Source organism: Oncorhynchus clarkii, chromosome 26 (genome assembly GCF_045791955.1).
Source record: "Oncorhynchus clarkii lewisi isolate Uvic-CL-2024 chromosome 26, UVic_Ocla_1.0, whole genome shotgun sequence".
NCBI lineage: Eukaryota > Metazoa > Chordata > Actinopteri > Salmoniformes > Salmonidae > Oncorhynchus > Oncorhynchus clarkii.
Window position 1 is genome coordinate 15,720,033 of NC_092172.1, and position 16,434 is coordinate 15,736,466.

The following is a 16,434-nucleotide window of genomic DNA, read 5'->3' on the forward strand; positions in this document are numbered from 1 at the left end:
ATACTCAGCTGTGGGGCTTTCAAGACCCGAATTTCATATCATTTTCAAGACAATGTAGAAGTAAAACAAACATCAAAATATCATAATATAACTTTAAATAAATTTAGGCAACAGCAGAACACACATTTGAGAATTTATATGTGATAATATGAGGCTCATATTCAGATTACAAACTTTAAACTATTTTTTTTTTCTCCTACCATGTCAACTTCTTGCTCGAAGCCATGAGCAGGCATGTGGCTGTTCTGAAGACTCTGGCAGTAGTGTCTATTTTTTATGACATTTTTCAGTGTTAACCTGGGTGTCCTCTACAAGGCTTGCTGCTGTTTTTTTGTTTGTTTTTTACATCTGATGCATAGGATGTTAATTTACCGTACATTCCACCCACTCTTTTGCTAGTTTAATCCCTCCAGTCATTTCTATACCGAAGCTCCCTACCTTTTTGCATGTTGTACAGCCCAACATTGAATTCTGCTACGTTTGCTTGATCTTGAACTGCAAATTGCACCTGCTCCCAGAATATTTACATTTTGGAGAATCTCTTATAAAATGGGTTAAAGTTAAGTAGTAACTTTAATAGTAAATAATGGCTACATCTCAGAAAGAACATCTCAGAACTGGAAAATCTGGTGCAGTCCATGAGGAGAAGATGCACTGCAGTACTTAATGCAGCTGGTGGCCACACCAGATACTGACTGTTACTTTTGATTTTAACCCCCCCCCCCCCCCCCTTTGTTCAGGGACACATTATTAAATTTCTGTTAGTCACGTGTCTGTGGAACTTGTTCAGTTTATGTCTTCTTGTTGAATGTTATGTTCATACCAATATTTACACATGTTAAGTTTGCTGAAAATAAATGCAGTTGACAGTGAGAGGACGTTTCTTTTTATTTGTTTTACACTTTTTTGGTTACTACATAATTCCATATGTGTCATTTCATAGTGTTGATGTCTTCACTATTATTGTACAATGTAGAAAATAGTAAAAATAAAGAAAAACCCTTGAATGAGTAGGTGTGTCCTAACTTTTGACTGGTACTGTATATATTTACAACCATCATGCTGTTGGCAAGAAAGTTAGGAGTTAATTAAAAAATTGATTTCTAAAATGTAACAAATTTAAGTCTGTTTTACTATATACTGTACATTCAGATTTTCACATTAAATATTTTAAACCCCTGAAAAGTTCCATATTGGATAACGTAGCATGATTATAAAATGCATAAGGCCAATAAATCCTTAACTCCGCAAAAGTGCAGTAGCTTTAACTTCTACAGCGTTCTGTTTTTTACCAATTGATTGTGAAAGTAAAAAAGGAAACGGCTCAGCGAAATGGCTCGGACTTTGACTGTCATGAACTATTCTTGAGGTAGCATGGGTGTAAGGAAGACAAAAGTACAAGTGCAGGGATGCCCAAGTCAAGTCAGCTTGGTCATAGGGCTTGGGTGAGAGTCCATAGAGCTGATGCTAGCAGAGCAAAGTCAGGACCAGTGTTAGTACCAGACCCAGACCAAGACAGGGCAGGCGGTGAGAGGCCAGGCCTGAGGCCCCACTGTCCAGCTGTAACTGGTACTGCACCAGAGTCCTGTGGTAGCCCCTCTCCTCAGACACACAGCTGTATGTTCCCTGCTGCTCAGGGCCCATGCTCTCTATTAGCAGGAGACACTGGTGCTCTGACCCTGTGGAGATGCACGGTGTTGCTGTGGTGTTGCCATGGTGCCTCCAGCTGTACTCAGCGTGGCTGGACAAGGTTGGGCAATGGAGGAAGTACTTTGAAGATTGAGAAACTCTGATTCCATCTGCAGCACCACCTGATGACCTTAGAACATAAACTAAGAGCAAAACAAAGCTTTTTAGACTTCCATAGCTAACCATTTGTGGGTGGTTTACATCATTTACTTTAGTACATGGTCATAATAAATGGTTTTGTATTTATACAAGGGTGACTGTAACACACTACACACCTTTACTTGCAGTAACTCCTCTGGATATGTTGCTGCATACCTGATGGTTCCCGTTCTCCACATCCTGAATTGTCTTACTGTAAAAAGACAAGCACATATGAGTTAAGGAGTCTCAACAAGCAACTCAGCCAGAAAATAGTGAATGTCTATTTTCACTCAGAGGTTGCTTATTCCTGTTTATGGGCCAGTAGAGTGTCTACCTTGTGGTTGGCAGTGATAGTTATTTGAAAATGCAAAGATGAACTGAAAACACATGGTATCACACCAACAGAGCATAGAGCATTTGACGACACAACAGGTAGTGTGTAGTATCGTGTGTGTGTGTAGCATGTGTTGGGGGAGTGTAGAGGAGGAAGTGTAGTATACTTTTAACAGAAGGTGGGGATCAGAGTGAGGAAGTGAGAACTAACATTTCCCACTGACACACACTGCAGACAGACTAGTATGTTACGTTTAATCAAATGAAGTATATTTTGTTTTCTTTTATGGCCTCTATCTGACACTACACTTGTTTTAAGTATATTTTGTTTGTTTTCAAGGCCTCATCTGACACCACATTTGTTTGAACAAGGGCCATGTGTGTTTACATAATTCTGGAAAAACTGGCTGTGGCCATGTTGAACTGAACTGATGGAAAATAAGGTCTAGTATAATGGCCAAAATAATGCACCACTCTATATTAGCATTTTTGACAAACACTATGAAGTGTTCCAAATAAACTGTAAGGCTGACAGGAAACCACAGAGAGGAAACCATTAATGAAAAATCTATTTTTGAATCACTACCATTAAATATCTATATAGCGGATGCTATAAGCTGCAAGCGGGCTGTGTTTGGTCTTACTTTGTTGCTGTGGTGCAGTGATGGCCATCCCAGCCACAGTAAGGGTCTCTGGCCAGGACACAGTCTTCACACTGGGCTCCATACTGCTCACAGCTGCCCAGGTCAATCTGAACCAGCTCTCTGCTGGAGCCCACATACAGCTTCCCCTGGAACACAACACCACAAGAACATTAGTACACTCTTTGGAAAAAAGGTGCTATCTAGAACCTAATATTGTAGGAAGTACTCAAACAATGACTGTTGACTGCAGAAGAAAGTTGCTGATTTACAATAAGAACACCACTTCTTTTACAGTATTATTATAGAGATATAAACATGGTTTGAAAGGGATCTCTTTGACTATTGTCTATTCCACTCCATGTTTCATTATTACCACTGTTGGATATGTGGGGAGGTTTCGGTGTGGGCTGTGTTCCTTGACTCACAGTGGAGGAGTGCAACATCATACTGAGGATGTGTGCTCTGTAGTTAAAAGGTTGTAACTCAGCGATGATGAAGGCATGACCATCCCTCTCCAGAACCTTATGAATCCCTCCATTCCCTAGTGTAGACACGCACACACACACACACACACACACACACAGTGTGTCAAACAGCAGTTATCGATCATTGAGGTTATGAGTGAGAGTCAAACATTACAAAAGAAAGTTGTGTAAGAAATGTCAACACAGTCATTTAAGCATAACACACACACAATAGTTCATGTTTCAACATAATGTTGAGACATCCTCCAGTCATATTACACCACTCACAGTACAGATGCATGGTGAGGCATAGACTCGCCCTAAGGACACATATCTATGAGTATCTATGACTATTGCTCCAGTAATGCTTCTGATACTGTACTTCAATTACATTCATCAGTCTCATGTTTGGATTGTACTTCTCTGACGCTAACCACAACCTACAAAATGTTGTGCAAACGTGAATCTTGAGTTAGGGTTGTTTGAATAAGTCTATGTGTGCCAATGATGGGAAATAAACTGCATCTCTGGTTTCCCAGCACAGTGTGATAAGAGTATACTTCCGCTTAGTTATCTTTTTAAACTAAAAAATAAACCGCTCAGACAGGCCTTTTTTACACCTTACAAAATATCAGTGTCAGGTAGTCAGCATGAAAAAAAGTATCACTTTACACCCATGTACTGTCAATAGTATTTCAACCTTCTGAACGCCTCTGTCTCTTAAAACTGGTGTGAGTATAAGATGGAAATGTTCTCACCTCATCCATATTCCTATAAATATGCTGTACGTATGTATACACAATACGGCTCCCTATCATCACTTGCTGCAGGGTCATAAGAGGTCTATGTTAAAGGTCTCCAAACATAAGGTTTCCTGTCATTCCTTTCAGACTGATCATTTCTGATTCATCGTCTAGAGATCAAAACTTCTCACCTAGAGACAGAAACAGGACATTCCCTTTGCCTTGGACTCTGTCCACGCGGATGTGGTGGTAATAGTGGTGAGTGACCAGGAGAGGCCTACTGGTGACACGCTCCTCCATCTCTGAAACCTTGTCCACCATCTTCAGGACTTCCATGGGGAGTTTAGTACTGTCTTCAACACACTACAAGAGGATGGACACTTTTATGTATACTTCAACATACGAAGACATACACAGAATACAGTCCAATATAGTAAACATACAGAGTAAAGGAGTAGAGCTGACTAGAAAGTCATATTGTTGAGCATACCTTCCCAGGTCGTGGGATTGGGACGGACCCCGTGTGTCCCTTGAAGTTGGAGGTTTTAAAGATGCGGTCAATATCTTCTACGGTGTAGACACATACAGCACTCATACCCCTAGGGGTAGACACAGAGCTCAGCAAGTTTCAACTAACCCCTTACTAAAGGTCTCTTTCGCAATGTTTCACGACATCTGCTTTCAGTGAAGGTCAGAGAAACAGCTGACTCTCGAGATCAGAAAAGGGGAGAGGGGAAGTACAACCCAAACTTCCATGGTGATAAGAACAAAACAAAGACTCTTCTTAATCGTTGTGTCACTTTCAGTTAGATTTTTTTCTCTTTCAAATTTGATTTATTTTATTAACGGCACTTCAACTTCATGTCATAAACTGTACTATGAGTCCCTGTTACCAGTGCCTGTTGTGATGTTATTGATGATTTGTGTATGTTACTAAGGTCCATTATGATCTATCTACATACAGTATGTCGTCCTACCAGCCATTCCTGAAGAGTGCATAGACCCTGGTATCCTGCCACCTCTCTGCCAGAACAGTGTTCACGTCCACTAGCTGGGTGAAGGACAGCCTGCGGTCTTGGTATCCACAGAAGAGCCTGGCACTCAGCTTGGAGGTCCACCTGAACTGCAGATAACCCTTAGGTCCTCCACGATCGGCCTGGAACACACATGCAACCACAGACATGTTAAGATAATCACAGTGGGCAGTGCACACACCACTCAAGGAGACCCCGATGGAATTAGTCTTAATTACGGGCTTAAATGGGCAGAAATGGAGTGGTACTGCATATGAAAGAGCTACAGAAATGTTCTGAACTAAACTGCAACACTGGTGATTACATACAGTGCAGGCATGATTCATGTTCTACAGTATGTAGTGCTTACTAGTGGAGGCTGCTGGGGAGAACGGCTCATAATAATGGCCGGAACGGAGCAAATGGAATGGCATTAAAACACCTGGAAACCATGTGTTTGATGTATTTGATACCATTCCACTGATTCCGCTCCAGTCATTACCACAAGCCCGTCCTCTCCAATTAAGGTGCCTCCCAACCTCCTGTGGTGCTTACCATGCAGACTTGAGCAACCCGGGGAACCCAGAGATCAGAGTCCAAACGCGGGTGTCGGTTCTTCTCTATGTAGAAAGCATATAGTCTGTCCTGCAGACGATCCTCTCTCTGCCCGCTAGCCACCAAACGTACATATCTCTGTTCTAAGGAAAAGAACAGGAGAAATAATGACAGTCCATGGACAGTCTGATCAGATATACAGTACTATGCAAAACCATGTCAGGCCATGTCTTGTTCTCTCGCCCTGTTCCATACCTGTTCCACTGTTGTCTGTCCATAGTCTGTTCTTCCCGAACCTGTTGATCCCCACGGAACCCTCTGTGCCTGAGTGAGTGGTGTAGAACTCCTCTACCCCAGAAGAACCTGGAGACACAACACATTAGCTCAATAACCACTCAAGAACATTAGGTCATATTATAGGGTAATGTTTTCCAATTAGACATTTTCCTCACCAATGAGGAGTGATGGCTCTGTTTCATTTATGTGTTGTTGAATGTTTTGGATGGCCTTGGATCGAGTGCAGTTAAACGGGTCGTCTGATGGGTTCTATAGTGGAATCGTTTTGTGTTAACATGCCAATGGCAAAATGGTATCATGAAAAGTCCTGTATACTTATATAATGAAAAGTATTTCCCATACCATGTAACAGCACAAAGTGTGTTGTTGTCCATTGGTTCCACACAGGAACAGTTGGTTTGGATCGTTAGTCTTGTGTAAAACAGTGATATTATAGTGACAGTCCTGAAGGAGAAAACAGAACTGTGTTACATGGTTGTAAACCAAATATGTGCAACTTTAGTAATGAACTATGCTATAAAACCAACATCCTCTCATCTTTTCAGATACTCACTGGTGATGTGAAATCATTACTTCTACATTCCTCTCGAAACACAGGACTCTGCAAAGGCAATCATTAAAAAGATTGTACAGGTACAGATGTAGGACCTTCATTTGAGCGAGTTTAATACAACAGGACATGTGGATTATAATTAATGGACATTTTTTGTAGGCATTTTTGTTAGGGTAAATCAAGTGACATTTTAAAGTGGATATTACAAAGTTTAAAAGCCTTTTTAAACATTGAATATACTACAAGTTTGCATTTCTTGCTGTGCAGCAACAAAATAGTGATCAAAGTAAGATCCTACATCTGTACATGTAGAGTACAATGTTCAATACATCCATTTCAACATAATCTAGTCCACAGCATGTAAGAGGGGAAGGACTGTTTAGCTAAATATTTAATGTAAAATATCAATATCCCTCCCTCTGTTATTACCATCAATTACATTACAGCAACTGTATTGGACAATCCTACTTAGAGCACAACCTGAATAGAGATAAATCAATATAAAGCAACACAATACACAAGTAAGGTTTACAGTAAGGGTATGTAACTCAGTCATACTAGCATTCTAGAGGTCTTAGAACTGTTGAAGTTTGTCTGGAACAGGTTTATGTGGTCTGTAGCATATACTATGTTGTCCTGAGGGCCCTGCAGGAGCTCTATACGGCTGTTATTCCCAGACAGGTGGATTCTTAGGAAGCTCACATCTGAGGACACAGAGATATAAATCATTAAGCAAACATATAACCGGACTGGATATGTGTTCATGCAAAAACTGTGCTCATCGAGATTACACTCTGGAACTAGGATAACTTCTTAGAAACCACGATTGATCCTTATGACGGACCAGGTGAAAGCTATGTCATGGAAAGAGCAGGTGTTCCTAATGTTTTGTTCACACAGTATATACTGACATTGCCAGAGTTAAATAAAAGAAGGTACCCAGTGACTGAATTTGAATAGGGTTAATGATTCACGTTGTGCCAGATGAGTTTATCCTTCAAACTTTACCGTAGCATAGTATATTTCCATATTATATTAAGGATAGGCCTACGGTCCTTGTATCTCACCACTGTGATATGCTGTATGATGGACATTCCTCATTAAATATGTTCAAGCTCAGTATTCATGTAGGCTTGTATAAATAGTTTGTGTTCCTTACCAGAGTTGGCTAATGACAAAGGTATGAAATATGGTTCATGTTCTTGTACTTTTCTCTCCCTTGAGTCGGAACGGTACTATGTCAGAATGTGGACAGCCAGAGCCCGTCACAGTATACCTCAATCCAGGGGTGGAATATATCGTTGTACCTCTAATCATCACGAAATGATGAAAGGTGAATCGAGAAGATTGAAATACTGTTCATTATTTTATTAAACTGCCATTTTCGTCAGCAAGCTAATGCTAAAGCAACCCATTGGATTCAATAACACTTCCGGTAGCTTCTCACCCCAACTCTAGGCGTTGCACTTTCAATGGGCTGCTATTGCATTAGCTAGCCTAGCACGCTGGTGAAAACGTCAGTTTAATTAAAAACAAGCAGTATTTAAATATTCTCGATTCGGGATGAGTATGAGTAGAACGACATATTCCATCCCTGGATTGAGGTATGTTTTCACATTCCGGCATAGCACCACAGAGTTTCTAAACCCAGAGACCCAACTTTGCGAGACTTGCGAAACAGACCAAGCAGACCAGGCCGGGGTTTGAGAAGTCAATGAGAAAAGTGAAATGTCTTTAAGTATTTGAATATGTTATTATTCCAACCTTGTGAAAGTGACAAAATTACATATTTTAATTTCAGTCCAAAACAACTTTATATCGTAGGAGTGCCTTTGATTTGATGGCCTGCATGAGCTTAGCTAGCCAACGTCACCATGACATCGCCTACAAGTGTGATCTGGGATTTCTATTGGAGAAGCAGTTCCTGCCTATCTTCAGACAGTACTATCACAGATAGAACAATGAGACAGATATTTCACTGGATGTATAAATGTGAATCTTCCGCTTGGCGTTTCAACTCACTACCGAAGCCCAGTTGCCTGCCGTGTGAGAAGATGGAACGAGATGGATTTTGGCCGACATTCTGTTAATTTTCAATACAATTTTCTGTTCCCAAAACTACAATATGTTACGAACAGAGTTCAAAGTTTTGTATTTTTTTTTTCTCCAAATGTAACCTTTATTTAACTAGCCAGTTAAGAACACATTCTTGGCCTCCCGGGTGGCGCAGTGGTTAAGGGCGCTGTACTATCAGAGTCCCTGGGTTCGCGCCCAGGCTCTGTTGTAACCGGCCGCGACCGGGAGGTCCGTGGGGCGACGCACAATTGGCCTAGCGTCGTCTCCGGGTTAGGGAGGGCTTGGTCGGTAGGGATCTCCTTGTCTCATCGCGCACCAGCGACTCCCGTGGCGGGCCGGGCGCAGTGCGCGCTAGCCAAGGTTGCCAGGTGCATGGTGTAGCCTCCGACACATTGGTGCGGCAGGGTTGGATGCGTGTTGTGTTAAGAAGCAGTACGGCTGGTTGGGTTGTGTATCGGAGGACACAATCTTCGTCTCCCCCGAGCCCGTACGGGAGTTGTAGCAATGAGACAAGATAGTAGCTACTACATCAATTGGATACCACGAAATTGGGGAGAAAAAGGGGTAAAAATTATTATATATATATTTTTTTTTTAAAGAACACATTCTTATTTACAAAGATGCCTACGGACAACACTGGGCCAATTGGGCGCAGCCAATAAGTGCTCAGCATATGTGGGAGCTCCTTCAAGACTATTGGAAACGCATTCCTCATGAAGCTGGTTGAAAGAATGCCAAGAGTGTGCAAAGCAAGGCAAAGGGTGGCTACTTGGAAGAATCTCAAATATAAAATATATTTTGAATCTCAAATATAAAATATATTTTGATTTGTTTAACACTTTTTTGGTTACTACATAATTCCATATGTGTTATTTCATAGTTTTGATGTCTTCACTATTATTCTACAATGTAGCAAATAGTAAAAATAAAGAAAAACCCTGCAATGAGCAGGTGTATCTGTAACAGTATAACTTCAGACCGTTCCCTCGCCCCTACCACACATCAACAACAGTCACCCACGAAGCATCGTTACTCAAACGCTATTTAGTGCGCACCACCGCTAACTAGCTAGCCGTTTCACATCCGTTACATATCCAAACTTTTAACGGGTACTGTACCTAAGTATCAAAAGTACATGTAGTTGCTAAAATATGCTTAACTATCAAAATGAAAGGGAAAAGTATGAATAATAAAAAAAATCCTTATATTAATCAAACCAGGCGGCACAATTTTTAAATGTATTTTTATTTATGGATAGCCAGGGTCACACTCCAACACATAGATATAATTTACAAACAAAGCATTTGTGTTTAGTGAGTTCGCCAGATCAGAGGCAGTAGGGATGACTATGGATGTTCTCTTGATAAGTGTGTGAACTTTACTATTTTCTGTCCTGCAAAGCATTCAAAATGTAACGAGTGCTTTTGGGTGTCAGGGAAATGTATGGAGTAAAAAGTACATACTTTTCTTTATGAATGTAGTGAAGTTAAATTCGTCAAAAATATCAATAGTAAAGTACAGATACCGAAAAGTAGTAGTAGTAGTACTTTAAAGTGTTTTTAAATCACTGCAAAAATCGACATTGGTCTTGTGTAATCATACCAAACATAAAATATTTAACGTACTAATTTGAGTGTCACGGATTTACTTGTACTATGCTACGTCTAGTCTATGAGAACAGTCAGGTCTTTGATAGCAGTTCCAAATCAAGAGAGAGAGAAAGAGAACTCAAAGAGAGTCGAGTTCTTTTGGCTATTGTGGACTCAATACACTTTTCCTCCAAATGGTTTTGTATTGAATATAAATCGACCCCTTTGGCTATTGTGGACTCAATAGACTTTTAGTAGCTATTGAATATAAATCGACTCCTAATAGGTCTGATCATTCAACCCTGCTGTCGTCATTCAATACTTGTACTATTGATTTAAAAGAAAAAGCTTACTTTACCTTTGTCTGTCAACGTCACTCTCGGGTTGTGGGTAAGGGTCGAAGCTTTCACCGAAAAAATGAATTGTCCTAAAAAGAACGCAAAGAGCGCGAGCGGACACATACTTTTCTGAGTCTCTCCGCAATGAATTACTTGAAACGGTAGGCGCGTTGATTTAGCATACAACACAGGGGTGGGATCTGTATAGATACAGTCGGGTCTTCCATCTAGTCTTACTTTTAATATGTTACGTCTAGTCTATGAGAACAGTCTGGACTTTTCTGTATAGATACAGTCTGGTCTTCCATCTAGTCTTACTTTTACTATGTTACGTCTAGTCTATGAGAACAGTCTATTTTTTTCTGTATAGATACAGTCTGGTCTTCCATCTAGTCTTGTCTTCAATTTTCAATCAAGTACAGTAGCCTCAAAGTAGCTTAATTGTTCTGTAGTGAAACATACTTCACTCGGTAATATTTTTGATTGACTACCCATATTAGCCTATTTTCAGAGAAGGCTAGACTAGTCTAGACCAGGGGTTCTTAAACGTTTTCAGCCTGGGACCCAAATGAGAAATTCTGTGTTTTCCTGGGACCCAAACTTAGGAAAATATGCAACTATACATAAATATCAGTACATTTCATTGCTCTTATGTCTAAAACAAATGCAATATAGACACAAAATAAATAACAATGAAATTAAATATCTATTCATGTTTATTTTCCACCATTAAAAACACTCTTACATATCTGTCTAGGTTGGAACTGTTGCTGTTAAAATACAATAAATCATTTTCATTCTGAATTGGAATAAACAGATTGACCACATCACACAGATGAGTAACAGCACCCACACACAGGCTTTTTGATAGTGCAACTCTGAGTAACAGTACAGATGAAAAATGATCAGGCCTACTGTACATCTTACTGTAGAAATGATTGTTAAAAGAAAGTCTAGGTTGGAACTGTTGCTGTTAAAATACAATACATCTTTTTTTATTCTGAACAAGAATAAAATGAACAACCCAGAACTGTGTGAGTGTGTTTGCCTCAAAAGCATCTTGCTTCAATCAAGTTTATTCCAGTTAAGAATAACAATTATTATTGTATTTTAACAGCAACAATTCCAACCTAGACTAGTTTTCAACAATCATTTCTACAGTAAGAGGTGCAGTAGGCCTGATCATGTTTCATCTTCGTCTGTACTGTTACTAGGGTCAGTAGCTAGCTAGTTTTGGAGAATGTTAGCGATTAGCTGTGTACAAGGCCCGGGGATTGTTTGAAAGAGGAACTCACATCTACTACTATGAGAGGTAGGTAGCTAGTACTCCATTATTTCTGCTTATCATCACCTGTTATAACATGACAACAATGCCTTGCTTGTTGACTTACTTCTCCACTGTGGAAGCACTGCTTCCTGAAGCATTATGCCCCGTTCTGAAATAACTCCCTGGGTTTAATATCACTCTGTGGATGTTTGGTCAGGACGTGTCGTTTTATTAATTTGTTCGTTATGAGAGACTCATTACTAAGCACAAAACACATTGTGGGCGTTCCTCGTTATAGGTCTGTATGACGTCAACCTCTCCCTCAATGCCAACAAAACACGCACACCTCCAACCATCAAGTTTGCAGACGACATAACATGATAAACAACATTGACAAGACAGCCTACAGGGAGGTGGTGAGAGCCCTCAGGAAGTGGTGCCAGGAAGAAAAAAAACTCTCCCACAATGTCAAATAAATGAAGGAGCTGATCGTGGACTTCAGGAGACAGCAGCGGGAGCACACCCCTAACCCCTATCGACGAGACCGCAGTGGAGGAGGTGAAAAGCTTCAAGTTCCTCTGCGTACACATCACTGACAATCTGAAATGGTCCACCCACACAGACAGTGTGGTGAAGAAGGCACGACAGCGCCTCTTCAACCTCAGGAGGCTGAAGAAGTTCGGCTTGACCCCTAAGACTCTCACAAACTTTTACAGATGCACAATTGAGAACATCCTATCAGGCTGTATCACCGCCTGGTACGGCAACTGCACCGCCCACAACCGCAGGGATCTCCAGAGGGAGGTGCGATCTGCTCAACGCATCACCCGGGGCACACTGCCTGCCCCCCAGGACACCTACAGCACCCGATGTCACAGGAAGGCCAAAAAGATCATCAAGGACATCAATCACTTGAGCCACTGCTTGTTCACCCCACTATTATCCAGAAGCCAAGATCAGTGCAGGTGCCTCAAAGCTGGGACCGAGATAATGAAAAACAGCTTCTATCTCAAGGCCATCAGACTGTTAAATAGCTATCACTAGCCAGCTACATAATGATAAATGCTCTTCAAATTGTCAATATGAGCATATTATTTTGTACAGTTAGCAATGAAAACAAATGCCTTCCAAAATACTGTTTGAGTTAAGGGGTTGTGTCACTATCTATTTAATTTAACCACTTTTGCAGTAGAATGTTTTTATACAACCATCCATTTCATATAGTGGATACCTTAGAGATATGGATAAACATGGTTGTGCTTTGTTATACTTCGGGTAGGGGTACCTCAAAAATGTGGGGGACTTGCCACTAGCCTCCACAGTCTCTAAAACTCACAATTTGCTTATTACTTCCAATGAGACATTGGCACCAGTCATTACTATGACAATTCTCTACATCACTAGCTCTACGTCACTACTCATACCTAATAAACGTTGTTCAAGATCAAAATACAAAAAATAAAGATGTTTCTATGTTAAATGCACATACTTAATGTTAGTGGATTGAATGCATATCTTTGCTTAGCTTTACTTCCTAAAGTGTTTCCATTCCCCTTTAAACAACAATGACCCTTTTAGTGGGTCAAAGGAGTAAGTGAACCAGTATTTCCTCAGAGGGAAACATCCATGTTTTTATTTGTTTGTGGGGTAAAATATATCTTTTTTTACTGCTGACCAATAGATGGCAGCATTATCCCAGTTTAGTGATGACCCTGCATCTCTCAGTTTGATGTTACAGTACTTGGATAACATGATATAGGTTTGAGGGTTTTCCCCACCTGCAAACATGTTTTTTTTAAACTGACTGTGGACACAATCATTAGAATATTCTATCACTCAGTGTATCTCCATTTTAAATATAGTGTAATTTGGATCTGGATAGAATGTGGAGTGGAATGGAACAGCAGCCAGCATTGCAGCGTTGTTAATAAAGTAGTCCTACAAGATATGAAAGACTTGATATTCTGGATCATATTATCACATTCCTATATGTGGACAATACAGAAGACATTGAACTGCTATACCCCCTCTTTTTTACACACACACACACACACACACACACACACACACACACACACACACACACACACACACACACACACACACACACACACACATACACACACACACACACACACACACACACACACACACACATACACACACACACACACACACACACACACACAAATTGTATTCCATAGCAGTAATTGAGGTGAACACTGAATGCAATCTAAATGCTGGCCATGGGCCAGTGAAGAGTTCACTGATTCTCTGAATGGCAGTGAGAAAGTGGGTGCAGGTGGTTTGCAGCAGAGTGAGTAAGGATACATCTCTTCAGTCCGCAGACCGGAACTTGCTAATGGAAGTGACAGCTTGCAGGTCACAAAAGAAAGGGAGGGGGAATTGTGCTGACCGTGTTTGTGGATTGGGCATGGAGTGGGGAGAGTTGGGAGCTGGTACAAGACTGCAGTTATGAGAGAAACCTGACCAGAGATAAAAACTGCAGGACGAACAAATCTTTCTTCACTGTGTCACGAACCGGCTCAAAGCCCGTAACAAAAGGGAGACAACGTGGAGATAAGGAGTAACAAAATATATATTTATTAACTAAAGCAACTAAGGAAAATATACAATGGTGTGTGTAATCAGTAATCAGTAGTGTAAGTGAGTGTTTTGCATGCATGAATGTGATAATGCAGGGTGTTGAAAGGTGCCAAAGCAAACAAACAAACAAAAGGCCACCAAGAACCACAACACAATCTACAAATGTCTGCATGGAGAGAGTCTCCTCCATGAATGGGGAAGGGGTGTATTTATCCTGGGAAACACCTGGGCCCAGGTGTTTCCCATGTAGCTGACGACCCTCTCAACTCCGCCCACCGGCATCCTAACAAGGAAACAAGAACAAAGACAAAATACGGCAGACAGAGTGGGAGGGTCGTCACAACTGACACTTGGCTCATTGGTAATGTGCCTACACCACCCCACCAGCTTCCCCCTCTCTGCAAGGGAGAAGGGATTACAGTCCTGGAGAGATTACAGAATAGAAAGAGGGTATTGTTGAGAAGTCATCGGGATATCCACATCACATCGCCATAATGGCCCAGAGCACCTGCCACTTCACTGAATGAGCGATTATTTCAGCTGTGGAATGGAGCAACTCAGCATGGGTCAGCCAAAACAACTACTTTGTGGACTTTGAAAAGAGTCAAACAAGAAAATGCACATTCAGAGGCAACGTTTGTTGTGGCTGGTGATTTTAATGCAAGGAAACTGAAATCCGTTATCCTCTACAGGATTGGTGGGTCCCACGCGGGACTGTTGAGCTAACGTAGGCTAATGCGATTACCATGAGGTTGTAAGTAACAAGAACATTTCTCAGGACACGGAAATATCTGATATTGGCAGAAAGCTTAAATTATTGTTAATCTAACAGCACTGTCCAATTTACAGTAGCTATTACAGTGAAATAATACCATGCTATTGTTTGAGGAGAGTGCACAGTTATGAACATGAACATGTATTAATAAACCAATTGGTCACATTTGGGCAGTCTTGATACAAAATTTTGAACAGAAATACAATGGTTCATTGGATCAGTTTAAAACGTTGCACATACACTAGTGGCCAAAATCTAAATTGCGCCTGGGCTGGAATAATACATTCTCTTGCATTTCAAAGATGATGGTACAGAAAAATACAAAAAATGCATGTTTTTTCTTTGTGTTGTCTTTTACCAGATCTAATGTGTTATATTCTCCTACATTTATGTCACATTTTCACCAACTTCAAAGGGTTCCCTTTCAAATGGTATCAAGAATATGCATGTCCTTGCTTCAGTCCTGAGCTACAGGCAGATAGATTTTGGTAGGCACATTTTTTTAAAGGGGCCGGATCCTTAAGAGGTTTTAAACAACATTTTTATCAGCATGTCACCTGTGCAACTAGAGGTGATAAAACTCTAGATCACCTTTATTCCACATACAGAAACGCATACAAGGCCCTCCCTCGCCCTCCCTTTGTGAAACCAGACCATATGTCTATCCTCCTGCTTCCTGCTTACAAGCAAAAACTCAAACAGGAAGTACCAGCGATGCGCTCAATATGGAAGTTGTCCAATGAAGTGGATGCTAAGCTACATGACTGTTTCACTGGCACAGATTGGAATATGTTCCAGGATTTGTCCGATAACGTTGAGGAGTTTACCAAATCAGTCACTGGCTTCATGAATAAGTGCATCAACGATGTTGTCCGCACAGTGACCGTATGTAGATACCCCAACCAGAAGCCATGGATTACAGGCATTACAGCTAAAGGTTAGAGCTGCCGCTTTCAAGGAGCGGAACACTAATCGGGATGATTATAGGAAATCGCGCCGGCGAGCCATCAAACAGGCAATGTGTCAATACAGGACTAAGAACGAATCCTACTATGCCGGCTCTGACACTCAACGGAGGTGGCAGGGCTTGCAAACCTTCACAGATTGCAAAGGGAAACCCAGCCGCGAGCTGCCCAGCAAGGCGAGATTACTAGATGAGCTAAATGCCTCCTATGCTCGCTTCGAGGCAAGCAACACTGAACCATGCATTAGAGCATGAGCTGTTCCAGACGACTTGTGTGATCGTGCTCTCCGTAACTGTTGTGAGTAAGACCTTTAAACAGGTTTACATTTGCAAGGGCACGGGGCCAGATGGAATACCAGGACACGTACACAGAGCATGCACTGACC

At 41.1% G+C, this 16,434-nt stretch overlaps 1 protein-coding gene across 2 annotated transcripts; it reads right to left on the reverse strand.

The window, feature by feature from the left end:
• Positions 1 to 863: 863 nt before the first annotated feature.
• On the reverse strand, positions 864 to 10,656 carry LOC139384934 (semaphorin-7A-like). 2 transcript variants are annotated; one of them, XM_071129844.1, is made up of 14 exons: positions 10,456 to 10,656; positions 6,991 to 7,136; positions 6,433 to 6,480; positions 6,222 to 6,323; positions 6,035 to 6,128; positions 5,838 to 5,945; positions 5,583 to 5,725; positions 4,992 to 5,170; positions 4,505 to 4,613; positions 4,206 to 4,377; positions 3,233 to 3,348; positions 2,808 to 2,953; positions 1,965 to 2,041; positions 864 to 1,832 (listed from the first exon to the last, which is right to left on the reverse strand). In XM_071129844.1, the coding sequence occupies exons 1-14, from the start codon at positions 10,556 to 10,558 to the stop codon at positions 1,468 to 1,470; spliced, it is 1,908 nt and encodes a 635-aa protein (XP_070985945.1). In that variant the 5' UTR covers positions 10,559 to 10,656; the 3' UTR covers positions 864 to 1,467. The 2 variants fall into 2 exon arrangements, with proteins under 2 accessions (XP_070985945.1, XP_070985946.1); XM_071129845.1 differs by lacking the exon at positions 10,456 to 10,656 and adding an exon at positions 7,592 to 8,075.
• Between the last annotated feature and the right edge of the window lie 5,778 nt (positions 10,657 to 16,434).

What these genes read in the sequence shown, in the direction of transcription:
- LOC139384934 (XM_071129844.1), bottom strand. Translation starts at nt 10,558, where the DNA reads ATGTGTCCGCTCGCGCTCTTTGCGTTCTTTTTAGGACAATTCATTTTT. An exon ending in AGTGACGTTGACAGACAAAG is followed by an intron (nt 7,137 to 10,455) that starts GTAAAGTAAGCT and finishes CTGTGTCCTCAG; the next exon opens with ATGTGAGCTTCCTAAGAATC. An exon ending in CTAAGACCTCTAGAATGCTA is followed by an intron (nt 6,481 to 6,990) that starts GTATGACTGAGT and finishes TTGCCTTTGCAG; the next exon opens with AGTCCTGTGTTTCGAGAGGA.